The 27,420-nt window shown below is 44.4% G+C and overlaps 1 protein-coding gene across 1 annotated transcript in view; it reads left to right on the top strand.

Moving 5' to 3' along the window:
- LOC139255199 (broad substrate specificity ATP-binding cassette transporter ABCG2-like) overlaps positions 1-27,420 on the top strand; it is a 230,621-nt gene that overhangs the window by 57,633 nt on the left and 145,568 nt on the right. Inside the window, exons 3-8 of the mRNA XM_070873890.1 lie at positions 12,262-12,414; positions 13,425-13,582; positions 14,956-15,107; positions 20,120-20,230; positions 24,132-24,394; positions 24,506-24,588. Coding sequence (XP_070729991.1) covers positions 12,262-12,414; positions 13,425-13,582; positions 14,956-15,107; positions 20,120-20,230; positions 24,132-24,394; positions 24,506-24,588 — 920 coding nt within the window. The remainder of the gene's footprint in view (positions 1-12,261; positions 12,415-13,424; positions 13,583-14,955; positions 15,108-20,119; positions 20,231-24,131; positions 24,395-24,505; positions 24,589-27,420) is intronic.

The raw sequence follows: 27,420 nt of genomic DNA, 5'->3' as shown, positions 1-27,420 counted from the left end.
TGTGTCACTCTCCATCTTAATAAAGAATTCTACCATATTATGGTCACTCTTCCCCAAGGGGCCTCGCACAACAAGATTGCTAATTAGTCCTTTCTGATTACACAACACCCAGTCTAGGATGGCCAGCCCTCGAATTGGTTCCTCGACATATTGGTCCAGAAAACCATCCTAATACACTCCATGAAATCCTCCTCCATCGTATTGCTACCAGTTTGGTTAGCCCAATCTATATGTAGATTAAAGTCGCCCATGATAACTGCTATATCTTTATTGCATGCATCGCTGATTTCTTATTTGATGCTGTCCCCAACCTCACTACTATTGTTTGGTGGTCTGTACACAACTCCCACTGGCGTTTTCTGCCCTTTGGTATTCCGCAGCTCCACTCATACAGATTCCACATCATCCAAGCTAATGTTCTTCCTTACTATTGTGTTAATTTCCTCTTTAACCAGCAACGTTACCCCACCTCCTTTTCCTTTCTGTCTATCCTTCCTGAATGTTGAATACCCCTGGATGTTGAGTTCCCAGCCTTGGTCACCCTGGAGCCATGTCTCTGTGATGCCAATTATATCATATTCATTAATTGCTGTCTGTGCAGTTAATTCGTTCATCTTATTACGAATACTCCTCGCATTGAGGCACAGAGCCTTCAGACTTGTCTTTTTAACACACTTTGCCCTTTTAGAATTTTGCTGCAATGTGGCCTTTTTTGATTTTTGCTTTGGGTTTCTCGGCCCTCCACTTTTACTTTTCTTTTTTTTATCTTTTGCTTCTGCCCCTATTTTACTTCCCTCTATCTCCCTGCATAGGTTTCCATCCCCCTGCCATATTAGTTTAACCCCTCCCCAACAGCACTAGCAAACACTCCCCCTAGGACATTGGCTCCGGTCCTGCCCAGGTGCAGACCGTCCAGTTTGTACTGGTCCCACCTCCCCCAGAACCAGTTCCAATGTCCCAGGAATTTGAATCCCTCCCTTCTGCACCACTCCTCAAGCCACATATTCATCTGAGCTATGCTGCGATTCCTACTCTGACTAGAACATGGCACTGGTAGCAACCCTGAGTTTACTACCTTTGAGGTCCTACTTTTTAATTTAACTCCTAGCTCCCTAAATTCAGCGTGTAGGACCTCATCCCATGTTTTACTTATATCGTTGGTACCTATATGCACCACGACAACTGGCTGTTCACCCTCCCCCTTCAAAATGTCCTGCACCCGCTTCGAGACATCCTTGACTTTTGCACCAGGGAGGCAACATACCATCCTAGTGTCTCGATTGTGGCCGCAGAAACGTCTATCTATTCCCCTTACAATAGAATCCCCTACCACTATAGCTCTCCTGCTCTTTTTCCTGCCCTCCTGTGCAGCAGAGCCACCCACAGTGCCATGAACTTGGCTGCTGCTGCTCTCCCCTGATTCGACATCCCCCTCAACAGTACCCAAAGCGGTGTATCTGTTTTGCAAGGGTTGGCCGCAGGGAACCCCTGCACTACCTTCCTACCACTGGTCTTCCTGTTGATCACCCATCCCCTATCTGGCTGTGTACCCTTTACCTGCGGTGTGGCCAGCTCACTAAACACGACATGCTATTCACGACATCCTCAGCATCGCGGATGCTCCAGAGTAAATCCATATGCAGCTCCAGTGCCGTAATGCGGTCTGTCAGGTGCTGCAGGTGGATACACTTCCCGCACATAAATCTTTATTTTGGGCTGACCTGGAAGTAGCATGAAGGGCTCATTGGTTTGCCCATGGAGATGCACAGATGAAGGCTAAAGTGCCCATTAACTCTGTGGAAATGAGCAGCAATGAGATGGTTTAGGACTTCCTTTGCAGGGTCCGGATGGCGACGCCGCCTCCTGCATGGTCGACAATCCACATCCTGCTCCTTCTCCTGTGTCACCTCCTCCTCCTCCTGCGTGTCATGCTCCTGCGCCTCCTCCTGCTTGTCCTGCCCCTTGGGTTGTACTGCTGTCTCGTCCTCCAATGGTTGTGCCCTCATGATTGCCAGGTTGTGAAGCATGCAGCAGACAATGGCGAATAGGAACACCCGCTCAGTACTGCAGCACTTCTCCTGTGCAATCCAGGCATTGGAACCTCTGTTTAATGATTCTGATGGTCTGCTCAATGATGCACCTGGTGGCTGAATGACAGTAATTGTACGATTGCTGCGCAGCTGTCCTGGGGGTGGCGAGGGGAGTCAGCAGCCAAGTGCAGAGTGGGTAGCCCTTGGGGTAGAAATTCACCTCTGCCCGAAACGAGGCGCACCTACCGTTTTTGAAGTGTTCTGGCCGCCGCAATGGATGCGGCGGGATATCCGTTGAAATTCAGCTCTTCGTGGGTTTCTTTCCAGCAGAACGGAAGTGGCCTCATCATGGGGTCGGAAGTGGTGGTGGAGCGGAGTAGCCGTCACTAGCAGAGCAGAAGTGGGTGCGGGACGGAGTGTCCGCCGCTAGTCATCGTGCTGGCGCGTCACAACGTCTCTCCCCATCAGTTAAAGGGGAGAGCTGCTGCGAACTCTGCATTCATTTTAGTTAAGTCCACTGGGCGCCAGGGAGGCTTTCGGCCGGGCCAGCAGACTGTAATCCAAGAGGAGGTGCCAGGCCGCCTACTGGTGGCCCGGCTGAACCCGTGGCCATAATTGTCGAACCGACCTAGCAGTCAGCCGACAAAAAAAAACATTTTGTCAACCGCAGCACCACCTCCCCTTTAAGGGTGGCCACACTGCCATTTCACAGAGAGTGCGCCAACAGCAAAAGCTGTCAAGGGCACCAGCCTGCGGTGGCGCCACTCCAGCGGGACAATTTCAGATAAAGGGCAATTTCGGTAAGGCAATTACACAAGAGGGTCCCCACCAGATGGTAAGGGGTCGGCGCGTGTATGCCTCGGCGGGAAAATGGGCGGAGATGTGCTGGAAAAAGCTCCCCTCCTGAGGAAGGGCAATTTACAATTCCACGCCGCCCCATGGCTGCCACTTTCAGGTGGTCAGAGGCCTTATCGGAAGGGACAGTTTCAGCCCCCTTGTCTCCAAGGAGCCAGCCGCAATCTTGGTTTGGGCCAGCAAACACGCCCGGCACACCGGTCTGCTGCAGGATGAAAGCATCGTGGCTGCTGCCAGGTTACTGGGCATCAACTGCTATGGTTTTGCTATTATGGTTTCAGACCAGCTGGACATTGAGGGAGTGGAATACCTTGCGGTTACAGAAGACCTCGGGATTGTTCTGTGGCACCCTCAATGCGGCGTGGGTGCAGTCTATGGTGCCCTGAACCCTGGGGAAGCCTGCAATCCTGACGAATCAGGTCTGCTGCTCCAAATGCTTCTCCCTGCTCATAGGAAACGATATGTAGTCCCTCCTCCTCTTATATAGAGCATCTGTTAACTGACAGATGGAACTCTGCATGGCAAACTGTGAAATGTTCGAAATGTCTGCTGTTGCAGCTGAAAAGATCCAGTCGCATAGAAATTGAGGGCGGTGGTGATCTTTGATGCAACAGAAGAGCTGTTCCTCAACCTTGTTTGAGGCTGCAGGTCTGGCTGCAGGAGATTGCACAACTCCGTGATGATGTCCTTGCAGAATCGCTGTCTCCAGAGACACTGGTCGTGTGAGGTGCATGTAGGTGAACTGCTGTCTGTACACCCTTTCATGATAGCACCTTCTGCTACCACATCTATGTAGACATCTTCCTCTGACAGCTGCTCATGTTGATCTTCACCCTCTGCAGCCTGGTGCTGGCAAGCATCTGCCTACTGTGCATGCTTCCTCCTCTCCATCTGGGCCACTTTGTGGTGCAGGGGGTCTGCGAACCAGACCCTCCTCCTGACGGCACTTCTGGTACACATCTCTAGGTTCAGCTCTGTTGCCATCTCTATGACCTTTTGCATCTTCCTCAGTCATGTGAGCTGTGTCCCTTGCCCGCTGCCTCTCCAACCGTTGAAGCTGGTGCCGCCTTCTCCTGCGTGCCTCCCTGCCACGCACAATGTGCAGGAGGCATTCCGCTGCCAGCACTGACCCCATTTAGTAATCCTCTTCAAGCCCAGCCTCTCAATCATTGCTCTCTGTTGCAGAGTATGAAGAGGCTGGCACACTACTCCTCAAATCCATTGTCAAGAATGCAACTCTCAATGGTTTAACCGTCCAAAATAATTTGTCCGACAAGAATGGTGGGAGACACACCGCACCTTTAAATGCCGCTGTTGGTCTTCAGCACACAGTGTGTACCGACCCTAAAACCTGTTGGTGGCACCGACAAGCAGGCGGTAGACGATTTAAGGGCAATTTAGCTTCTGGGGCAGGTCCAAGGCGATGCGCGTTCTGATGGCATCGTTAACGAAGCAGGAATGGAGTGGAAGTTGTGGGGAGCGGGGCGGATACCTGCACCACCGGAAATATCCATCAGGGCAATGCCGCGAAAGTCAGTCAATCCACAGTGACTCGGTGGCCAGTCCGATCCGACCCGTGGCCGACACTTTCAAGCGGCCTCAGCCCTTATAGAAAGGGGCAATTTCAGCCCCTATATCTCTTAACACCTGAATTTGCTGATTTTCACATTAATCACTCCATGCATCATTAACACACCATTATTTATCCAGCAAAGTCCAGACCAATATAAAGGAAGATCAGTGATCCCATAGTAATTCAGCATTAACCAACTACTGATCCCAACATATCGTCACGATTAATGTTTGTGACTGATTATAAATTGGTGAGATGAATTTAGGATTAACCTCCTGAGATAGCTGACACGTTAATAGTTTTAGATAGCTAATCTATTGTATACAGTAGAGTCTGGGAGTTATTTTGACTTAAGGGTGTAAACAGGCACTAAATGAGTTGTGCTAATAAGAAACGCCAGTTTGAAAGTCTGAATTTAGCATGCAATTTTTTTGCCCATTGATGATTATCATGATTTGAACATTCCTGCAGTTGCTAAAACCAACAACTGCAGGTTTAGCACTCAAGTGCTGATTAGACACAATTTTCCTGGAGCTGTATATGTAGCCTGCATTCACTCACTTCCAAGGGAGGTGTCGAGTGTATTGGCTGGGAGTAGAAGTAGGAGCAAGAGAGAGAGGATGCCCAGGTTCTCCGATGTGGCACTGGATGTCCTGGTGGAGAAGGTAGAGAGGAGGAGGGATGTCCTCTACCTGCAAGGAGAAAGGAGGCGACAGAGGCAGCTGATGCACTGCAAGTGAGAGGCGATTTCCTGGGAAGTCATAGCCAGGAACCCTGGGCCCAGGATATGGCTCCAGTGCCACAAGAAATGTAATGACTTGACACGAGTGTTCAAGGTAAGATCCCATCTCACAAACACGCTTCTAATTAACTGCACCACCACCAGCAGCATCATAACCTGAACATACTAACTATACACTGACATTCACACACCCCACACTATTGCAGCCTTCACAGGCAATGCTTACTTCAGACACATTTCACATTCATAAACTATCCGAAGCATCACACAAATATACCTGTCAATATACTCATAGTCACCACTCTTTCTCTTCCAGGAAAAATAGCGTATAACAGGTGGCAGCAGGACCAGGCCAGGGAAGGTTAACCATATCTGCATGACATCACTCCCATTGAGAAAGCAGTGCTGGCCGTGATCAGGAGGGGAGTGTGAGATGCCATGGCCAGAGGCAGAGCAGGTGGCATCTTGCTTCGAGGTATGTGGCCACTTCAGCTTCCTTGCAGATGAGTAACTATTCCTAATCGCTAATCACCCAAAGTTATCCTCAATTCCAAGCTCCATATGGTCTTATCACACACATCCTCCTATAGTGGCCACACATGCTGCACCCTAACCCTTCTAGCTTAATCGTTGCAGGCTCCAAGGAGCAAGATCCTCCTCGCCCCGCAGAGGAGGAGGAGGAGAGCGAGCACGAATACAACAGTTCAGAGAATGGCACCATGTGTAACTTAGAGGCTAACTTAAAAGAGGGATACTCACAGTGGGACACACTAGTGGGCAGCAGCCATGCAGGGTGGAAGGGACACCACAGGTTTTACCTTTCCGGGGGCAAGGTTGCATACTAGTTCTGCTCTAGAGGAGTCATATGAGAACCTTGCAGGGCCAAGCTTCAGAAGAATGCTGATGGGTGCGACAAATCAAATGTTTGGTGCAATGGAGAGCCTGCCTGAAAGCTTACGGGACATGGCTAGGGGGATCGAGGAGTCCACCTCCACCCTGGTCCATGGCTGGATACAGAACCTGAAACCCCTTCTTTCCAGCGTGGAGAGGCTGGATAATTCGAGCCAATGACCTGTGGAGCCCGATATCATGCAGCATCTGATGATTGAGGTCACAGCTTCCACTACAGTCATTGCAGCTTGCATGGAATGAAAAACTGCTGCAGTGGAAGCTTAGGCAGCTGTCATGGTGGCTCTGGGCACCCCAGTTGAAAGGGGCTTGCATAGTGTCTCCGATGCCCAGAGATCAGTCCTCCACCAGATCACTGGATGAGCTGAATAGAGGCCCTGAGGTAGTGCAATGGGAATTATGGAACACAAACCTACTGGCCTTTCTCCAGATGCCAGCATTGTCACTCCCTCCCCCACCACTCCACCATTGCCCTTGCCATTGCCTTTCAGTCAGGTAGCCTAAACTGAAGCCCGTGCTATGATAGTGCAGTCTGAGTTGGAGCTATCATGGCCCACAGCCTCTTGAGGGTGTCCCAGGAGGACATCTGAACTGCTCTCTTTAGATTCTCAGCAGCCATCTACCTTGCCTGCTGCTGCCGTTAGGGTTGCATGTTGTAAAAGCACTAGATTACGTGAGAACACTTATAGATAGCCACTAAAGGTAAGCACCAGGGTGAATAATTTACTATTTGTTAGTGATGTTGGTTGTGTCATGTTTACATTGTTTGTTTTTGATGTATATAAGCAATCATTATGGTAATTTGGTAATGATGGAATCGGTGGTCTTTTCTATTGTGATCTTCATGGGAAAGAGGTTGAAAGGAGTGAGTGCAGATGATGGACTGCCTGATGGATCCTAAGTCATGGAGGTACATTATGTGGCAACGGTGTTCTGGAGTCTGATGGTGGAACACGTCTCTCAAAAACGCTCTTCAATTAGATGGCGGTGAGCATCCCTCCCAGGTGCAAGCCATCTATCAGGTCCTCCTCCTTTTCCTCCTCCTCATTTTATGGTTCCTCATCTTGACCCTCTGGAACAATTGCGGGTGATAACAGTTGGTCTCTCATGATCGCCAAATTGTGGAGGATGCAACAAATCACCACAAATCTGGACATCATCTTGGCCGAGCACTGCAGGGCACCTCCTGACCGGTCAAGACATCTAAACCTCTATTTCAGGTCCCTGATGTTCTGCACAATGATATTCCTCATGGCTGAGTTTCTCTCATTCTATGAGTGCTCAGCTGGTGCTTGGAGATTTCTCAGGGTTGTCATTAGCCATCCCTTGCTTATCCTTTGTCACCTAGCAGCCAGCCATGCACATTGCGTTGGGGCTCAAAGATTTGTGGGACAGATGACTGTCTCATTATAAATGATTCATGGCAGCTCCATAGAATAGCAGGTATTCATTTGCCGGTGGTCTCAGACAAGATATACATTGAGGGAATAGAATCGCTTTCTGTTGCTAAACATCTCCAAGTTTAAATGAGGGGCTTGCATGACCACATGTATACAGTCAATGGCTCCCTGGACCATGGGGAATCCTGCAATCCTGTTGAATCCTAGAGCTCTCTACCTCTGGTCTTTTCTAGCAATAGGGAATGATATATAGGCAAACACCATCTTATGGGCCCAATTTTCCCCAACCCCTTTTTTCGGCGCACTTACCTTAAATGCGCCGACTTTGCGCGCTGGAAACGGTGCCGAAAAAAAGGGGCCCCAGCCTGTCTGCTCTGCCGAGTCTCCGGTGTCCCAGCGTGGCGTAGCTTGTGAAGTGGGGGACGGAGCAACAGGCCAGCTCAGAAAGCACTGCCGGCAGCTGCGCGCATGTGCAGTGAATTCTGCGCGCATGCCCCTGCCCTCCCAGCATGTCCTGTGGGCTGTGAGCAGGACCCGATGCTCGTAGCCCCTATTCCCGGCCGAAGGGATGCCCCGATCTGCGCTGCACCCTATCCCTGGCCGAGTGGCCTCCCGCATCGGCCGGCCAGCCCTCTGAGTTCCCGGGCCAAGGTAGGACTTCAGTTTTATTTTTTTATGCATTAATGGTTGTGCTTGAGAGTTTTGATTGCGGGGGGGCAGGAGTAGAGTTTTTTTTGGGGGGGAGAAAGAGTGTTTTGTGGGGGGGGGGCGATGAAAGAGTGTTTTGATAGGGGGGGAGCTTCTTAAAAAAAATTGATTCTGGCATAAAGGTAGGACTTCTATTTTTTATTTGTTATTGATTGATTTGTGGTTTATTTAGTGCTTTGTAAGTCTTGGTGCAGGTCCTCAGCTTCCTTCTATTTTTTTTATTTGTTATTGAATGCTTATTTTTGTGCTTTGTTTAGTGCTTTGTAAGTCTTGGTATTTTAAATGTACTAACCTGCGCCGATTTCGTAACTGCCCACAAGGTTTTTCAGAGCTGGCCACATACGCTGACCTAAGTCGATTTGGAGTAAGTTTTAGCTGGCCAAAGTGGCATAAATGGCCAAAACTGGCATAAGTGACTGGGAACGTCCTCTTTTGAAAAAAAAACTGAACTAAAAAAAATCGTACCTAACTGACTTACTCTGGAGAAAATATTTTGGGGAAAATGGCATTTTTTAACTTACGCCAGAAAAAACAACTTACTCCAAAAAAATTGATGCAAGTCATGGCCAAAATTGAGCTCTATATACCTTAATTTCAAAGAAAATCCCATGTCCATTCAATTGACCAATCTGAGTGAAAAAGATCTCCAAGTTAATGAGGCATGAGTACTTAGGCATGCCACATTGCACTTTTACTTTCTTGCTCTTTAATCTTTCTCTAACAAAGGGTCATCACAGGTCGAGATAAGACATGACATTTATATCTCACTAAGGAGCTATCTTTAGGCATGTGCCTTCAAAGTGGGCCTTCCATCACTACTAAGGAATATTTTACTTATATATGCAAGCCTTAATGGTTTTAAATACTTTTAGTCTAAGTAGCTTTTCCAGCATTCAGTTTAACTACTGAATCTGTTTTGTGGACACCTTTAAGCTGAAACTCCATTTTGAGGACACAATGCAGGCAATTACAGGGTATTTCCCCTACACTAAGCAGAAACTGCTAGAAACTAAAGGAAAATATGCCATCAGCTCAGACGCTGAAAGGTACTGATGCATCCAGAGAAATTAAGAACACTCCGCACAATCAGACTGCACAATCAATATTAAAAGTACCACAGTACTGAGCAAAAATATCAGAGGAGATTGTCCTGACTATTGTCCCTTAGGAATGTCCATCTCCCTGGCGTAAAGGTCAGAAAAAAGATGTCTGCATGCCTTTTATGTTACCCTAGAATTTCTCCAACTTACCTGAGAGGCAGAATATGAATCTGGACTTAAACCTGCAATAAGTGAAGACCCATTGAAGGCCTTATCATTATAAGGCCTTCAATGGAGGCATTCTCACTTCCTACTTCACATGATTGGGGGCATTCTCACTGCCTACTTCACTTTCCTCAGGAATGCTTTCTGGATGCCTCGGCAGAGTTATCTGGTGAAACATGGCACTATAGCCTATACCCAAACACAGTGGGGACCTTGGTAGCACGCAAAAAAAATGTAGGCAAGGCAACAAGAACTCTTACCACAGATTTCTTCATGTAATCAGCCTTCGGAGATACAGCTAAAATGCCTGATCTGAGTGGTCTATAACAATCTCAGAGACTGACAGCTATGGCCAAATTTACAGCCATATCTGCCAGTGTTTGGTTCTGCCTTGAAGTGGGCCTGCACTGGATGTAACTCCAGACTATGTTAATGGCCCAGCAAACAAAATACCAGTGCCTCTGGGCCTGGGCATGAGCAGTGCACTGTGGGTGCTCCTGTCCAGCACTAGATCAGAGGAGAACCAGGAAAATATGCCTTATCGAGTTGAAGCCCAGAATTTCAGGAGAGGCTTCAAGTAAAAACTGTAATAAACACATTAAAAGATACAAAAGATCACTTAATTGATAAATGTTATCAATTTATTGTAAACTATATTTTTTTGCTTTTTAAAATTTGTTTTAAACCTTATTTTGAAGATTAGGAATTTCAATTATTTAGGAAAAAATAAGCGGTAGAATTTTTTCAGAAAAATTTAAGTGGGGAAAACAAGTTATGAATATAAATTTCCACAGGGGTTCTTCAACCTCCCACCATAAGTTTGGCGGAAATCCTGGAGAAACAGCATTCATGCTATTTCTCCAGGGTTTCTGCTGAAGTTATAGTGGGAGATCGGAAGAACCCCCAAAATTCTAAGTATAGCTGTAATGTTACAGGCAAGGTGTGACAGCACAACACCACCAACCAATATCATAGGTAACTAGAAAAACTTTTATAATGAGATTTCTCATTAGAACTGGTTTACATAGGGAGTATTCAATGAAACACATGCTCTATGCACTGAATTTAATATCTGTAAAGGATGTCAATGTATTCTGCCATGATGGCTCTCTGTGCTGCTTGATTGTGTGTGATGCCTAACTTCTAAGTTATTCCATAGTATATGGAGTGAATATGCTGACTGGCTGCTTCTCTTCTTCTTCTTAGGCGGTCCCTCGTATCGAGGATGACTTGCTTCCACACCAAAAAGGATGAGTTCACAGGTGTTTCAATGAAGGACCTGATATTCCAGGTCGTGAACTACATATTGAAGGGTGGAAGATGCCTGTGCTTGGATTTTTTTAATGTGTGGTGGCCATTGCACACCAGCCACCACCCGGGCTTGACAGAGCTAGGTCTTGGTCCAGTGGCAAGGATTACCCAAGACGACTGGAGACTAGCTCTGCTGCACGGACCTAGTGCACACACATATCGCAGTGTGGGCTGGTCCATGCTGCCCCTGGGCTCTCGCCAGCCAGCTGACTGGCTATAGTGTTTCACTGACAGCATGTTAGCATTCTGTTGGCCTTATACTTCCTTGAAATGTGCATTGTGTGGGCTCTATATTTCAGTCAGCCATGTTGAACAGTATATTGGCTGACTGACGCTGCATGCTTTCTGCCACCTCTTCCTTTGCCTCATGCACTATGTGATTCTGATTCATAGAAACATTGAAACATAGAAAATAGGTGCAGGAGTAGGTCATTCAGCCCTTCGAGCCTGCTACACCATTCAATAAGATCATGGCTGATCATTCACCTCAGTACCCCTTTCCTGCTTTCTCTCCATACCCCTTGATCCCTTTAGCTGTAAGAGCAAAATCTAACTCCCTCTTGAATATAGCCAATGAACTGGCATCAACAACTCTCTGCGGTAGGGAATTCCACAGGTTAACAACTCTCTGAGTGAAGAAGTTTCTCCTTATCTCAGTCCTAAATGGCTTACCCCTTATCCTTAGACTGTGTCCCTTGGTTCTGGATTTCCCCAAAATCGGGAACATTTTTCCTGCATCTAACCTGTCCAATCCCGTCAGAATTCTATATGTTTCTGTGCGATCCCCTCTCATCCTTCTAAACTCCAGTGAATAAAGGCCCAATCGATCCAGTCCCTCCTCATATGTCAGTCCAGCCATCCCAGGAATCAGTCTGGTGAACCTTCGCTGCACTCCCTCAATAGCAAGAACGTCCTTCCTCAGATTAGGAGACCAAAACTGAACACAATATTCCAGGTGAGGCCTCACCAAGGCCCTGTACAACTGCAGTAAGACCTCTCTGCTCCTATACTCAAAACTCCTAGCTATGAAGACCAACGTACCATTTGCCTTCTTCTGGGTGGGTGACCATCAGTCTCACAAAGTGTGCACCTCCTTTCCCTGAGTTCTTGCTATAGGGTTTGCAATGACTAGCCAATAACCCTTCCTTCTTTCTCTTGCTCTGAAATGTCCAAATCTATAGTAATTTCACTCAGTAAACATCTGTGTTTGTCTACCCACTACTAGACTAGCTGTTCAAATGCTTCCCAATGCAGTTCAGTACTACTTTCTATTCATTGACTGGCTTGCTGTGTGGCAAATATAGTCCATATTTTAGCCCAGACAGTAAAATCAGAGAAAACCAGCACAAGTAAATTATCTCAAAGACTTTTAGTAAATCACAGTTAACTCATGAGTAGTACCAACAGCATATTATGGACTGATAAGAATTGTTGCTTTAATTAGATTTTAAACTGTGTCACCTCACAGGACGATATTATCATGGGAACATTGACTGTGAGAGAAAATTTGCTGTTCTCCGCAGCATTGAGATTGCCTAGTTCAATCAGGTTCAAGGACAAAGAAGAAAGGGTAGATCAAATCATCTCTCAACTTGGACTAACCAAGGTGTCTGACAGCAAGGTATGACAGAGAACAGCTGGATAAATGATCAAATAGTACTTCTTAACAAAAGTTGGGCAATCACTGAGAAAATTATTGTGAGAACTACAGTTATGTAAAAAGTTTTTTAAAAGCTGGCAATTTCATTCATCCAATTTTTACTAGCTTGAATTTAGTAAAACTTTTAATCAAATTATGGGTAGCAATATTTATATTTTCATTAACAATGGCACCAATTTGTGTCTTTCTAATGTTTTATTTAATCCAGGTATAAAATAATCCATGATCTGTCCTCCATGATGTTTAGGATTTTTTGAAAATACACTTTCCACTCCCACACCCAAGCAGTTAAGAAACCAGTACACACTGGTTCAGAAACACACACACATACATACAGTTAGCTTGGCAGGGAACTCCAACAAATCCCTCCCACCCAAACTAGACTGGCAGGAATCTATGATTCAGATTGGCCCCTCTGCAAAAATTGTATAGAAGCTGACGTACTTCTTTCCTGCACACATTTAAATTTCATGGAAAATAAGATCCAGCCCTGCCCTGTTAAACTGGCAAGAAGTGTGGACTCGTATCAATTTTTTTAAAGTATCACTGAGGAGGAATGTCAAGTGCTTGGTGTAGTGAGTTTTTTTATGTCAATGATCAACAGCTGGCAATTACTGAGAAAAAAACCTAATGCTGCGACTTCTGGCAATGTCGTTGTTGAAAAAAATTTATAAGAAAAACATGCCAGTCCCATTAATCCAACAAATCCCTAATGTTGATGGCATACATCTTACAAATTAGCAATTACAAATTATAGTGCACAGTTTCACATGATGGGAACACATATTAGGAATTTGCACCCTGCACGAATGCTAACTTGTAAAATTCACAAAACTCCAAAAACAAAACCAGTTTAAATTGTGATTTATGCTGGAGCTACTTATTTTGGTAAACATAGTGAAAATGAATAAACGTTTAAGATGATGACATTTGTAAAATTGAGGTATATTTAAGCAGCCTTGTGTTTTCAGGTTGGTACAGAATTGATCCGAGGTGTGTCTGGTGGGGAAAGGAAAAGAACACACATTGGCATGGAGCTCATTATAAATCCTCCTGTCTTGTTTCTGGATGAGCCCACAACAGGCTTGGATTCTGGCACTGCAAAATCTGTTCTGACACTATTGAAAAGGTACAAGTTTTATTTTCATTAAACTATAGTAAATTTATTCCACCAATGAATGAAGACCTTCCGACGAAGTGTTTAACTTGACAGGATTGCAAATTGGAGGATTCGGAGCATTGCCTGAAAGTTGGGAGTGCTGCAAACCAGGTATGCTAACTCAGTGGCAGAAGGGCAGAGGGGCATTTATAGCATGGTGAATTGGCCCTCTTTCTCTGGCACTGTGAGCTGCTGCTGCTCAGGTGGCCCTATGCAAACACAGCAGGAAAAGCATCAATTGGAACCTGCAAGACACGTCTTGGTGCTCATTTCAATAAGAAAGAAAGAACTTGCTTACTCTGGGACAGTGACTGGTGCCTGCAGCTCACCGGTATTATCCTAATGAGACTAGCAGACCAATTTTCTGTGATCTTGCCATCAGGACTTATTAGGATCTATCCCTGTTGTATTGTCTGGAGATTTCCTGGAATCCCCCGAGATAGTGAGGACCACTACTGCCTACAGCAGATGCAAGTAGGCATATTAGGTGGGAGTGATGCCTCTTGTCTTACTGCTGAGTGAGCATCCATTAGGAAGGACTTGAAGAAGTTCACCCAGCCCCATTCATATTGGAGTATTTGAGAGGAGCAGGCAGCAAGGGCATTAAAGCTGAAACAGGTAAGTGGCACCATTTTTCCATGGCCCCAGGTAAATCTTCCGGGATATTTTTAGACAGCAGCCAGAAGGCCGCACAGCTAGCAGCCATTAGCGCAGGGCTCTCAGTCAGTTACCACTTTCATTTTAGGTATAGGCCCTGCTAAAAGGCAGACCTAGGGTAATGATCTGAACCAACAGCAGGTCTTTACGGTTGCACTCTGCCTGACGTGTACCCAGGTGAGGGGAGGAAAGAAAAAACAGCTTATGTATTCTTTATCAGTTGAAGAAAAAAATGAGTAGCAACATAACTTCCATTTAATGCCCTGTCTATTGTTTTCCCTGGTTAGTCTAATGTTAATGGCCTAAATTTTCCCAGTACACACGGGTGATGAGGAACCTTGCCCACCAGCAGCATATATGCCTATGATTTTCCAATATATGCTGATGATGAGTGAAGTTCCATGACAATGGCGAGTATTCAGAAAGTTTAGGACAGAAAGCCATGGCTCTATATCTGTTAATGGATTCTGTAATTAAAATTTGCCTTATGCTATTAAAATGTTAACTGCTGGAAATTTCCTGCGGAGTTCTCTTGATTAGTTGATAGATGTGTAAATGGAATTTCTGTTGATATTCCTCTAAAGTTATTGCAGTCCACCAGGAGACACCCCCATGGGAATTCTTGGTGAAGATCTGAAGCCTATTTTCAATAAACTTTTTATGAATTCTTATTTTTCTCATCTTAGCCTTTCAAGATGCGGTAGAACGATTATAGTCTCTATCCACCAGCCTCGATACTTTATATTTAAGCTTTTTGACAGCCTTACGCTCCTGGCGAATGGAAGAATGTTGTATCACGGCCCAGCCAAAACTGCATTACAATACTTTTCATCTATTGGTAAGAAACAGTTTAGTAGAGTCTGGATTTCCACTTCTGAGTGCTGGCAGCACATACACATGTCAGGCACAGAAAACTGGGGACAGTTTCCTTGCATCTTCTTTGTGCTATGTCTGGGCTTTCTATGGAGACAGAAGAGACTTGTATTTGAAATACTTGCACTTATAATAGAACTTTTCACTGTTGTTTTTGCAACAGCCAATTAGTGCACAGTACTGTCCCACTAACAGTGATGAGATAAACAACCAGATAATCTGTTGGGGGGAGAGTGAGAGAGGCTGCGGGGGGAGGTGAGAGAGAGGCTGGGGGGGAGAATGGGAGAGGCTGAGGTGGAGGGGGGGATCGAAGGGGAGAGAGGGAACTCAGGAAAGACGGATCACGTTCTTCCAACCCTCTACAAGGAACATCGTTGGAGTGGATGATATCCAGAAGTATCGACATGTCACTATTCACCATACCCAATAAACCTGTTAACAATCCATACACAAATGGGGAGGATGCACTTGCGCTTGGCTAAGGCACTTTGGCTGGGGGAGGCATACACTTGGACTGGGGTAAGGCATTTCAGCTGGGGGAAGCATGCACTTGGACTGGGTGGGGTAAGGCAGTTCAGTTGCTGTCTTCTGGGGAGCTCTGTCCTCTGTTGCTTCAGAAAATTAAAGTGGATCGAGTTACAAATTGCAACGTCATGAGATAGCAGATCCAATGACACATTCCTGTGAAACTTCAGGGTGTGGCTTATCCTCTAAGGGGACCAATCAGAAATAAGGGATGGAGCCTGCTGGCCATTTTTGCAGGACAAATAAGCACGTCCTTTCGCAGTAGTGGCTGAGGAATAAATGTTGGTAATAACACCAAGAGAGCTCCCCCGCTCTTCTCTGAATACTGCTATGCGATTTTTAACATCCACCTGAACAGGTGGACAGGGCCTTGGCTTAGCATCTCTTCTGAAAAGTAGCTTTTCTGGCAATGCAAGACTCCCTTAAACCTGCACTGAAGTGTCACACTACATTTTGTGTTCTGATATGTGGAGTGGGGCTTTAACCCAAACTCATCTGACTCAGAAGTGAGACCTTTACCACTGAGCCAAGCTGACAATTGTGAGCATTTTGGGAGCTAATCACTTTTACTCCAGGAATTCTAACATGTCACAAAATATGTCTTCCCCTGGTTCACTTGGCATAAAACATCAATTGGGAATGTTTATTTCTGAATTTTCACCCAAATGAATCAACAGCCCAGCCTCGGGTGCTCGAATGGCCTCCTGCCACAAATGCATTCATGAACAGGAAGCATACCACTCTTATCAATGTTCAGATGGTTCGTGACCATTGTCATTTAGTCATGGAAATAGATGCCAAGTATCCTGGCAGTATTCATGAGTCATTTATGCTCACCAGTTAACGGTACAGACACAGTACAGTTTCAGTACAGCCCTCAATGGATGGAAATCAGGAATACTGATTGTGTTCATTTGGATTATGTGTTCTAGTGCCCTTTTAAAAAAAAGGGCTACTTGATTTAAACGTTCTTACAAAAATAGTTGAAACCATAGCTACTGACACCTGCCCAATAGCTGAAAACAACAGCAGAAAGTGCAATGAGACACATTCTGCCAACACAACCACAGAGGGCTGTGTAAAAAAAAAATTATATTGCCTCGATTGATTGGGGGGAATGCTTCTAAACAGCCCTGCAAAAGGTATTCAAAATTATCATGATCTGCTGCATGCTTCATACTTTTGTAGTTCAGAATCGGCATCAAATTGCAGCAGGGACCTAGTGGAAGGGGCCACAAATATGCCAGACCAAGACGCACAACCTGCAAATTTGTCAGCTTCCTTTAACAGCAACATGCTCATGAAATCCAACAAAAAAATAATTATAAACCACTTGATTTAAAAGGTCAAACTTCAGGTGGGTCAAGTTCTCCCTGGACTGACACACCAACCCCATATAACGATTTAAAAGCAAGATATTGCATATGCTGGAAATCTGAAATAAAAAGAGAAAATGCTAGAAATGCTCAGCAGATTAGGCAGCATCTGCGGAGAGAGAAACAGAGTTAAGAACATAAGAAACATAAGAATATAAGAAATAGGAGCAGGAGTAGGCCATTTGGCCCCTCGAGCCTCATTCAATAAGATCATGGCTGATCTGATCATAGACTCAGCTCCGCTTCCCTGCCTGCTCCCCATAACCCTTTACTCCCTTATCAGTCAAAAATCTGTCTATTTCCGCCTTAAATATATTCAATGACCCAGCCTCCACAGCTCCCTGGGGCAGAGAATTCCATAGATTTACAACTCTCTGAGAGAAGAAATTTCTCCTCATCTAAGTTTTAAATGGGCAGCCCCTTATTCTGAGACTATGTCCCCTAGTTTTAATTTCCCCTATGAGTGAAAATATCCTCTCTGCATCCACCTTGTCGAGCCCCCTCATTATCTTATATGTTTCAATAAAATCACCTCTCATTCTTCTGAACTCACAATGTGTATAGGCCCAACCTACTCAACCTATCCTCATAAGTCAACCCACTCATCTCCAGAATCAACCGATTGAACCTCTGAACAGCCTCCAATGCAAGTATATCCTTCCTTAAATATGGAGACCAAAACTGTACGCAGTACTCCAGGTGTGGCCTTACCAATACCCTGTACAGTTGTAGCAGGACTTCTCTGCTTTTATACTCTATCCCCCTTGCAATAAAGGCCAACATTCTATTTGTCTTCCTGATTACTTTCTGTACCTGCATACTAACTTTTTGTGTTTCATGCGCAAGGACCCCCAGGTCCCTCTGTACTACAGCACTTTGCAATTTTTCTGCATTTATATTATAATTTGCTTTTCTATTTTTCCTGCCAAAGTGGATAACCTCACAGTTTCCCACATTATACTCCATCTTCCAAATTTTTGTCCACTCATTTAGCCTGTCTATATCCCTTTGCAGATTTTTTGTGACCTCCTTACAATTTGGCCTTACACGCATCTTTCTTTCATCAGCAAACTTGGTTACATTACACTCGGTCTCTTCATCCAAGTCATTAACATAGATTGTAAATAGTTGAGGCACCAGCACCGATGCCTGCCATACCCCACTAGATACTGTTTGCCAACCGGAAAATGACCCATTTATCCCGACTCTGTTTTCTGTTAATTAGCCAATCGTCTATCCATGCTAATATATTACCCCCAACCCTATGAACTTTATGTAACACCTTATTGAATGCCTTCTGGAAATCCAAATACACCACATCCACTGGTTCCTCCTTATCCACCCTGCTCGTTACATCCTCAAAGAACTCCAGCAAATTTGTCAAACATGACTTCCTTTTCATAAAACATGCTGACTCTGCTTGATTGAATCATGCTTTTCCAAATGTCCCCCTGCTGCTTCCTTAATAATGGACTCCAGCATTTTCCCAACATTTCAGGTTGATGTCCTTTCATCATATATGACAGGCCCACACTATCCCTCACTCACCGTGACCAAATATTGCAGCATAAAAGGCAGAGGTCATGTAAGAAAACACTAACACCGAAATCCCTTGCAACTATGTCCAATTCAATTTGCTTCGAGTATGATCTTTTTTTTTCACTGCCTCTTCACCTTGACAACATTAAATTTTGAACTTAATCTTGTTCTCCTTCTAAGTGCTACTCCAGTGAGAGAAAGAAGTAAGGTGGTAGCCTGCTATTTTTCACTGAAGGGTTTCTGGTATAGTTACTCATTACCTAGCTCCACAGAGTCAGTTTCCCAGAAAATGCAGGCACCACTTGTCATAGGCGGTCCTTCAAAATGAGGATAACTTGTTTCCACACCAAAAAAGGATGAGTTCACAGGTGTTTCAATGAAGGACCCGAACTGCACCACTTGTACTTGCTTGGTGGCTGCCTGGGCCTGCTCGCCTTTAGATTTAGAATGCATCCTTTGAGTAGGGTGCTTGGGAACAGGGGTAGGGATGATTGGCCATTTGGTCTCTTCATCTTCATCTCTTCATCCTCCTCACTGTTTACTACATTTCCAAGTTTCTTGTCATCTGAAAACTAGGCAGTGCATCAAAGCACATCAAGAGAACAGAGCGGAGTGTGAAACATGGGCTGGAGCTTGAGGGGATGGTAGTCAATGATGATTTTATCGGAGAGGTGAGGGGTGGAACAAGTTGAGGTGCTCAAAGGTGAAGAAAGTATCAGAGGGGTGGAGGGAGTGATCAAGATGTGATTTGGTGTTGAGGGTCACACTGACACTGTAGCGGTTTGGATGGGGCATGTAGTGAAAAGCAAGCTGCAGAATCTTCAGAAATGGGCTTCTGAGCATAAAGTTAACTTTAATCAAAAAGAAAGTCGGATGGGGTGTATAACGGGTGACTAATCCAAAACCTTCAGTTACACACCACTGAAGTTGAATGTTCCACCCAGGACGTCACTGCAATTGTCCAAAATAAAGCTGTGGATGGCAAAGCCATTGTTCATGAGTGAATGGACATTCTGGAGGTAAATTCAGAGAGAGGCAGTGACTGTTAATCTGCTGGCAGGGCCCAATGGAATGATGTATAGGGTGTACAGGACAGGAAGGAGGTTGGCCAGCTTAGCTCCCAGCAGGTACGCTGGGCGGGTGGTCCCTGAGAGAGGAGGATGAGCAGTTGAGATTGCTGGTCGTAACTAGGCAGAAATAGATGTCTCCATGGGCCCTTCAAAGAATGCCAAGAGAGGCATGCAGGGTAGCAGAGGATTTATTCAAGGAAGATTCAAGTCTGGGATGGCAGCAAGAGTGTAAGAAGGCAAAGAAATACTGATGGGCTATGGTTGGGATTGTGGAGTGGGACACAAGGTAACCAAAAGGGAAGAAACGAAAGGTGACATGGTTAGGTGAAGGATAGAAGACAGAAGAGGAAAGCTTGAGGGGGCGAAGAGAGAGAAACAAAGTAATGAAGCTAGTTCAAATCCACAGTTATTTGACACTGTAATGAAAGTCCAGATTATAAATATTGGTGCTATGTCTCTTATTTTAGGATATCAGTGTGCGACCTTCAACAATCCAGCGGATTTCTTTTTAGATGTTATTAATGGAGACTTCACTGCAGTTGTTACTAATAATAAAGAAAATCAACAGCTTGGAATGGGTTCTAACTTTGAATGCCAAGGTATATATGGTGATACTTCAGACATTTAAATTAGTTGTTCCTCGAACACTAGATTTTAGATACATTTTTCATTTACAGAACAAATACAAATGTTATGGTTAACATTTTGAGCATATAACTAAGGGAAAATTTATGAGTTTGTTCTCCTAATGCAGGGATTCATTGGACTTGACTGTGAAATGGGGAATTTGACTGCACAGATCAGCATGCTCAATTTGTGGCCCATATGATTTTCCACAAGTAGTTCCAATGGGCGTAAAATTATGCAGGCCATGCATTGGGTGCACTGATCTCTGCTCAAATTCTCTATGCACGCAATCACTGCACAGAACTACCAGGAGCGCAAACTTGTAAAGATTTACCATTATGATCTCAGTTGAATAAATAATAATCATCTAACTTTATTTTTTCTAAATACATTGAATCACAAAAATTTGCTCATTATTATTTTATGCAGGCATGACTAAATAGTTAGTAGGGAAGAAATATTCAGACACATGGAGCAGGTAGCAGACAGGAAAGAAATAGTTGTTGTTGGACAAGTTTCTCAAATACTTAAGGTGTCCATTGCAGGAGTTGGGACCAGCTATTAATGTCAAGCACAAGGTACTAGGTAATATTTCCCTTAAGAACATAAGAACATAAGAATTAGGAGCAGGAGTAGGCCATTAGGCCCCTCGAGCCTGCTCCACCATTTAATAAGATCATGGCTGATCTGATCTTGGGCTCAGCTCCACTTCCCTGCCCACTCCCCATAACCCTTCACTCCCTTATTGATCAGAAATCTGTCTATCCCCACCTTAAATATGTTCAATAACTATTAAAGGAGGGAATTTCCTCTACTCACTCGGAAAGGTTGCAGTTAATGGAAAGGATCGGGGTGTATAAAGGGCAGCCAATCCAATATCGCAGCTTTATATCATTGCTGAAAGTTAAAATTACTCCCATTGTCACAGATCTCTTATAGTGTTCCCAGCCTTGAAATCGGGAACGGTACATAGTGGTAATGTTATTGGACTAGTAATTCAGAGGCCTGGACTAATGATCCAGAGACGTGAGTTCAAATGTCACCATGGCAGCTGGGGAATTTAAATTCAGTTAATTAAATAAATCTGGAATTTTAAAAAAGCTTGTATCAATAATAATGATCATGAAACTATCGGATTGTCGTAAAAACCCATCTGATTCACTAATGCCCTTTAGGGAAAGAAATCTGATGTCCTTTCCTGGTCTGGCCTATATGTGACTCCAGCCCCACGTCAAAATGGCTAATTGCCCTCTGAAATGGCCTAGCAAGCCACTCAGTTGTAAAAAACCACTACAATAAGAAGAATAAAACCGGATGGACCACCCGGCATTGACCTCGCCACCAGCTACGGACACGACAATGGCACACCCAGCCCAGGTGACCACGCAAAGTTCTCCTCACCAACATCTGGGGACTTGTGCCAAGATTGGGAGAGCTGTCCCACAGACTAGTCAAGCAACAGCCTGACAGAGTCATACTAACAGAATCATACCAATCAACCAAAGTCCCAGATTCCTCCATCACCATCCCTGGGTATGTCCTGTCACACCAGCAGGACAGACCCACCGGGGTGGCGGCACAGTAGTATACAGTCAGGAGGGAGTGGCCCTGGGAGTCCTCAACATTAACTCCGGACCCCATGAAGTCTCATGGCTTCAGGTCAAGCATGGACAAGGAAACCTGCTGATTAACACCTACTGCCCTCCCTCAGTTGATGAATCACTAATGTTGAACACTATCTGGAAGAAGCACTGAGAGTAGCAAGGGCACAGAATGTTGGGTTGGGGATTTTAATATCTATCACCAAGAGTGGTTTGGTAGACCGAGGCCTGAAGGACATAGCTGGCAGACTGGGCCTGCGGCAGGTGGTGAAAGAACCAACACGAGGGAAAAACCTACTTGACCTCATCCTCACCAATCTCCCTGTCACAGATGCATCTGTCCATGATAGCATTGACCACCGCACAGTCCTTATGGAGACGAAGTCATGTCCTCATGTTGTGTGGCACTACTACTATGCTAAATGGAATAGAATCAGAACAGATCTAGCAGCTCAAAACTGGTCATCCATGAGGCATAGTAGGATATCAGCAGCAACAGAATTGTATTCCACCACAATCTGTAAACTCATGGCCCGGCATATCCCTCACTCTCCCATTACCATCAAGCCAGGGAACCAACAGTGGTTCAATGAGGAGTGTAGAAGAGCGTGCCAAAAGCACCATCCCCCACCATCAATATTTTGGGGGTCACCATTGACCAGAAACTTAACTAGACCAGCCACATAAATGGCTGAGAAACTTCTTCACTCAGAGCATGGTGAATCTATGGGATTCTCTACCCCAGAGGGCTGTGGAGGTTCAGTCTTTGAGTATATTCAAGATAGAGATCAATAGATTTTTGGATATTAAGGGATATGGGGATAGTGCATGAAAATGGAATTGAGGTAGAAGATCAGCCATGATCTTATTGAATGGCAGATCAGGCTCGAGGGCCGAATGGCCTGCTCCTGCTCCTACTTCTTTTGTTCTTATGTTGTTATAAATATTGTGGCAACAAGAACAGTTAGAAGCTATGTATTTTGCAGCAAGTGTCTCACCTACTGACTCCCCAAAGCCTTTCCACCACCTACAAGGCAAAAGTCAGGAGTGTGATGGAATACTCTCCACTTGCCTGGATGAGTGCAGCTCCAATGACACTCAAGAACCTCGGCACCATCCAGGTCAAAGCAGCCCGCTTGATTGGCACCCTTCCAACACTTCAAACATTCACTCCCTCAATGTACCATGGCTGTAGTGTGTACCATTTACAACATGCACTGCAGCCACTCGCCAAGGCTTCTTCGGCAGCATATTCCAAACCCACCTAGAAGGACAAGTGCAGCAGGCACATAGGAACACCACCACTTCCAAGTTCCCCTCCAAGTCACAAACCATCCTGACGTGGAAGTATATCGCCATTTCTCCATTGTCGTTGGTTCAAAATCCTGGAAAGCCCTCCTTAATAGCACTGTGGGAGTACCTTCACCATATGGACTGCAGCGGTTCAAGAAGGCGGCTCACCACCATCTTCTCAAGGGCAATTAGGGATGGGCAATAAATGCTAACCTCCTCTCAGTGGCTAAGTGATGGAGGTTGAATACTGTATCCCACCATTAATCTGCTGCTAAGCCACTACAGTTTCCTCCTGCCCTAATTTGCTATGCAGAGCAGCTTGGAATTGGTAATGCCATTCCTAATGGGTTTACCAACATTGGAAGGAAGGGAAATACAGTTCTGTTGCAAGCTTTAAAAGCCTGCAGCCAGGTAAAAGCCAACATTCTGCTTTGCACTTTGCCCTACTCACTCTTCATCCTCACTGACCTACGTTTGCTACCCCTTCCCCAGTGGATTGAAATTAAAATCATTGTCCTGGACCACAACACCCTCCTGGACCCACCCTATATTTAAAATGTTATCCAACCTTAAATCCCCTCCTGCATTTCTGGTCCTCCGACTCCAGTTTCTGTGCATTTCCTTGCCTTTATTCCACATTTGGCAGCAGACCTTTTAACTGATTAGGTCCTACTCTTTGAAAAGCTTCCCCTAATCCCCACCACCTTTCTACCTCGTTCCAGTTTTAAAAACATCCTTAAAAGCAAGTCACTTTTCATAATCATGCCACAAGGATCGATGCCTGCTTCTTTTATTTGTGAAGCACCTGGGGATGTTTTATGTTAAAAGTACAATGTAATTGTAAGTTCTCATTAAATAATGATCATTAATACCAAGCCATACTTGACTTGTACCAATAGGAATATGGCACTGAAATGTGTTGATAATTTTGTGGAGGTGCTCATTCTTTCAGTTGCAGAAAATTTAACATCAGTTACCATTGACGTGGAACAGGAAAAACGTATTGCAGAAAAGCTGGCTGAAGCCTATGTGAAATCAAGCCAATATCAAAAGACAGTGGAGATGCTTAAGAACATAGAAGCAAACAGAAGTGGTAGGGAAATGAAAGAAATACAAATGCAATCAGTTACATATACAACAACTTTCTTACATCAACTTTACTGGGTTAGTAACCGGTTATTTAAGAATCTTATTCGAAACCCCCAGTCATCTATTGCTGAGGTGAGAGGAATTGAAAACAAACTAACTTAAATACCAGTTAAATATATATGTGAATTTTGTACAGATCTCTTCTGAAAATGGATTTTCATTGCTTCTGTAATTTCAATGCAGATATTTATGAATAGTCTCCTGGGATTATTTCTTGGTGCAGTCTATTTTGGAGTAAAACTTGATTCAAGTGGAATTCAAAACAGGTACAAAGATAAAATCATCATTGTGAAAAGGAAATTGTCAATGTTTTGTAGTTAGTTCATTGTTTCGTTTTTCATCTGAAAATGGTCAGGGTCCCAAAGATCCAAGGGCAATAATCCCAAAGTTTGCGGGGTCTGAGGGAGTGACCCTAATCTGCATCGGGCTCGCGAATGCTCGCGCCAAGCAGGATCACCTCCGGTGCCCACCTGCCCTATGCAGCTCGAAAAATGTGGCACCTGCCTGCCATTTACATGAGGGGTGCACAGACCACATTGCCTGCTTTGTGGATCCAGAAGTTTTTTTTAATTGTCAGTCTTTAGGGGAGTAGGCCACTTCCCTCATCAGGATCACACTGATGGTGTACACATATAACCATCTGGAGTTTGGTACAGCTCCTTTTTCTTTCAGCATGTCAAGCTTCAGCCATATTCCTGGTGCTGATTGAGTGAGGGAAGAAGAAGCTCCTGGCACGGGGAATCCCCACGACTGGAGACTGATGCCATTGGCTTTGTGAGGAACAGGACCTTGCAAGGCCGACCAGAAAATCTAGGAAATAGTGGGGACCCAGCTCAACCTGCTCCCTGCCGTTTTCTAATCAATTCAGTCAGACTCCTGCTGGAGTTATGGAAGGAATATAGCAGAACCCCAAAAGAGGTTGAATCCTCATCCGTCCATCCATAATATATTAAAAATCTTTAATTTCCTTGCATTTCCTGCCAATTTTGACCATTATAAATTCCTATATCCATATTCAAAATGGAAACTGCCTCTGTAAACATTTCAGCTTCTGCAAATGTGGGCTTTACAACACCACCACTGATAGAAGCGTGTAGTTACAGTACAAGTGTATTTTAGCAGTTTCCATTATAAAAGAATTAGAATAGAAATATTAAATAAGTACATCATTTATGACTTCTAACCCCACATCATCTGAAGACTACATGTAGTCATATCTCACCAAATGCAATACACATAAGATTGACTTGTATCTTATTAAAAACCTTACATAAACATAAGAAACATAAGAAATAGGAGCAGGAGTAGATTTCCTGGCCCCTCGAGCCTGCTCCGCCATTTAATAAGATCATGGCTGATCTGATCATGGACACAGTTCCACTTCACTGCCCGCTTCCCATAACCCTTTATTGCTTTATCAAAAATCTGTCTATCTCCACCTTAAATATATTCAATGACTCCACAGCTCTCTGGGGCAGAGAATTCCACAGATTTACAACCCTCTGAGAGAAATATCCTCTCTGCATCCAACTTGTCGAGCCCTCTCATTATCTTATATGTTTCGATAAGATCACCTCTCATTCTTCTGAACGCCAATGAGTATAGTCCCAACCTACTCAACCTATCTTCATAAGTCAACCCCCTCAATTCCAGAATCAACCTAGTGAACCTTCTCTGGACAGCCTCCAATGCAAGTTTATCCTTCCTTAAATACGGAGACCAAAACTGCACGCAGTACTCTAGGTGTACTCACCAATACCCTGTACAGTTGTAGCAGGACTTCTCTGCTTTTATACTCTATCCCCCTTGCAATAAAGGCCAACATTCTATTTGTCTTCCTGATTACTTTCTGTACCTGCATACTAACTTTTTGTGTTTCGTGCACAAGGACCCCCAGGTCCCTCTGTACTAAAGCACTTTGTAACATTTCTCTATTTAAATTATAATTTGCTTTTCTATTTTTCCTGCCAAAGTGGATAACCTCACTTTTTACGACATTATAATCCATCGGCCAAATATTTGCCCACTCACTTAGTCTGTCTATATCCCTTTGCAGACTTTTTGTGTCCTCCTCATAATTTGCTTTCCCATCCATTTTTGTATCATCAGCAAACTTGGCTACATTACACTTGGTCCCTTCATCCAAGTCATTAATATAGATTGTAAATAGTTGAGGCCCTAGCATCAATCCCTGTGGCACCACACCAGTTACTGTTTGCCAACAGGAAAATTACCCGTTTATCCCGACTCTCTGTTTTCTGTTAGCTAGCCAATGCTCAATCCATGCTAATATTACCCCCAATCCCATGAACTTTTATCTTGTGCAGTAACCTTTTATGTGGCATCTTATCGAATGCTTTCTGGACATTCAATAACTTCACATCCACTGATTCCCCATTATCCACTCTGCTCGTTACATCCTCAAAGAACTCCAAAAAATGTGTCAAGCATGATTTCCCTTTCATAAAACCATGCTTACTCTGCTTGATTAAATTATGTTTTTCCAAATGGCCTGCTACTGCTTCCTTAATAATGGACTCCAGCATTTTCCCAACGACAGATGTTAGGCGAACTGGTTTATAGTTTCCTGTTTTCTGTCTGCCTCCTTTTTTAAATAGGGGAGTTACATTTGCAGTTTTCCAATCTGCTGGGACCTCTCCAGAATCCAGAGAATTTTGGTAGTTTACAACCAATGTATCCACTATCTCTGCAGCCACTTCTTTTAGGACCCTAGGATGCAAGCCATCAGGTCCAGGGGGCCTGTCCACCTTTGGTCCCATTATTAACGAGTACTACTTCTTTAGTGATAGTTTGGCCGTTGATTATCCCCTATTGTTTTTAGTGTCTTCTACCATGAAGATCGATACAAAATATTTGTTCAAAATCTCTGCCATTTCCCTGTTTCCCATTATTAATTCCCCAGTCTCATCCTCTAGGGGACTAACATTTATTTTAGCCACTCTTTTCCTTTTTATGTACCTGTAGAAACTCTTACTATCTGTTTTTATATTTTGTGCTAGTTTACTTTCATAAACTATCTTCCCTCTCTATTATTTTTTTAGTCATTCTTTGCTGGCTTTTAAAAGTTTCCCAATCTT

The sequence above is a fragment of the Pristiophorus japonicus genome, chromosome 3 (assembly GCF_044704955.1).
Source record: "Pristiophorus japonicus isolate sPriJap1 chromosome 3, sPriJap1.hap1, whole genome shotgun sequence".
Classification (NCBI taxonomy): Eukaryota; Metazoa; Chordata; class Chondrichthyes; family Pristiophoridae; genus Pristiophorus; species Pristiophorus japonicus.
Note: the sequence above shows the minus strand (reverse complement) of the source record. Positions and strands in the feature narration are given on the sequence as shown.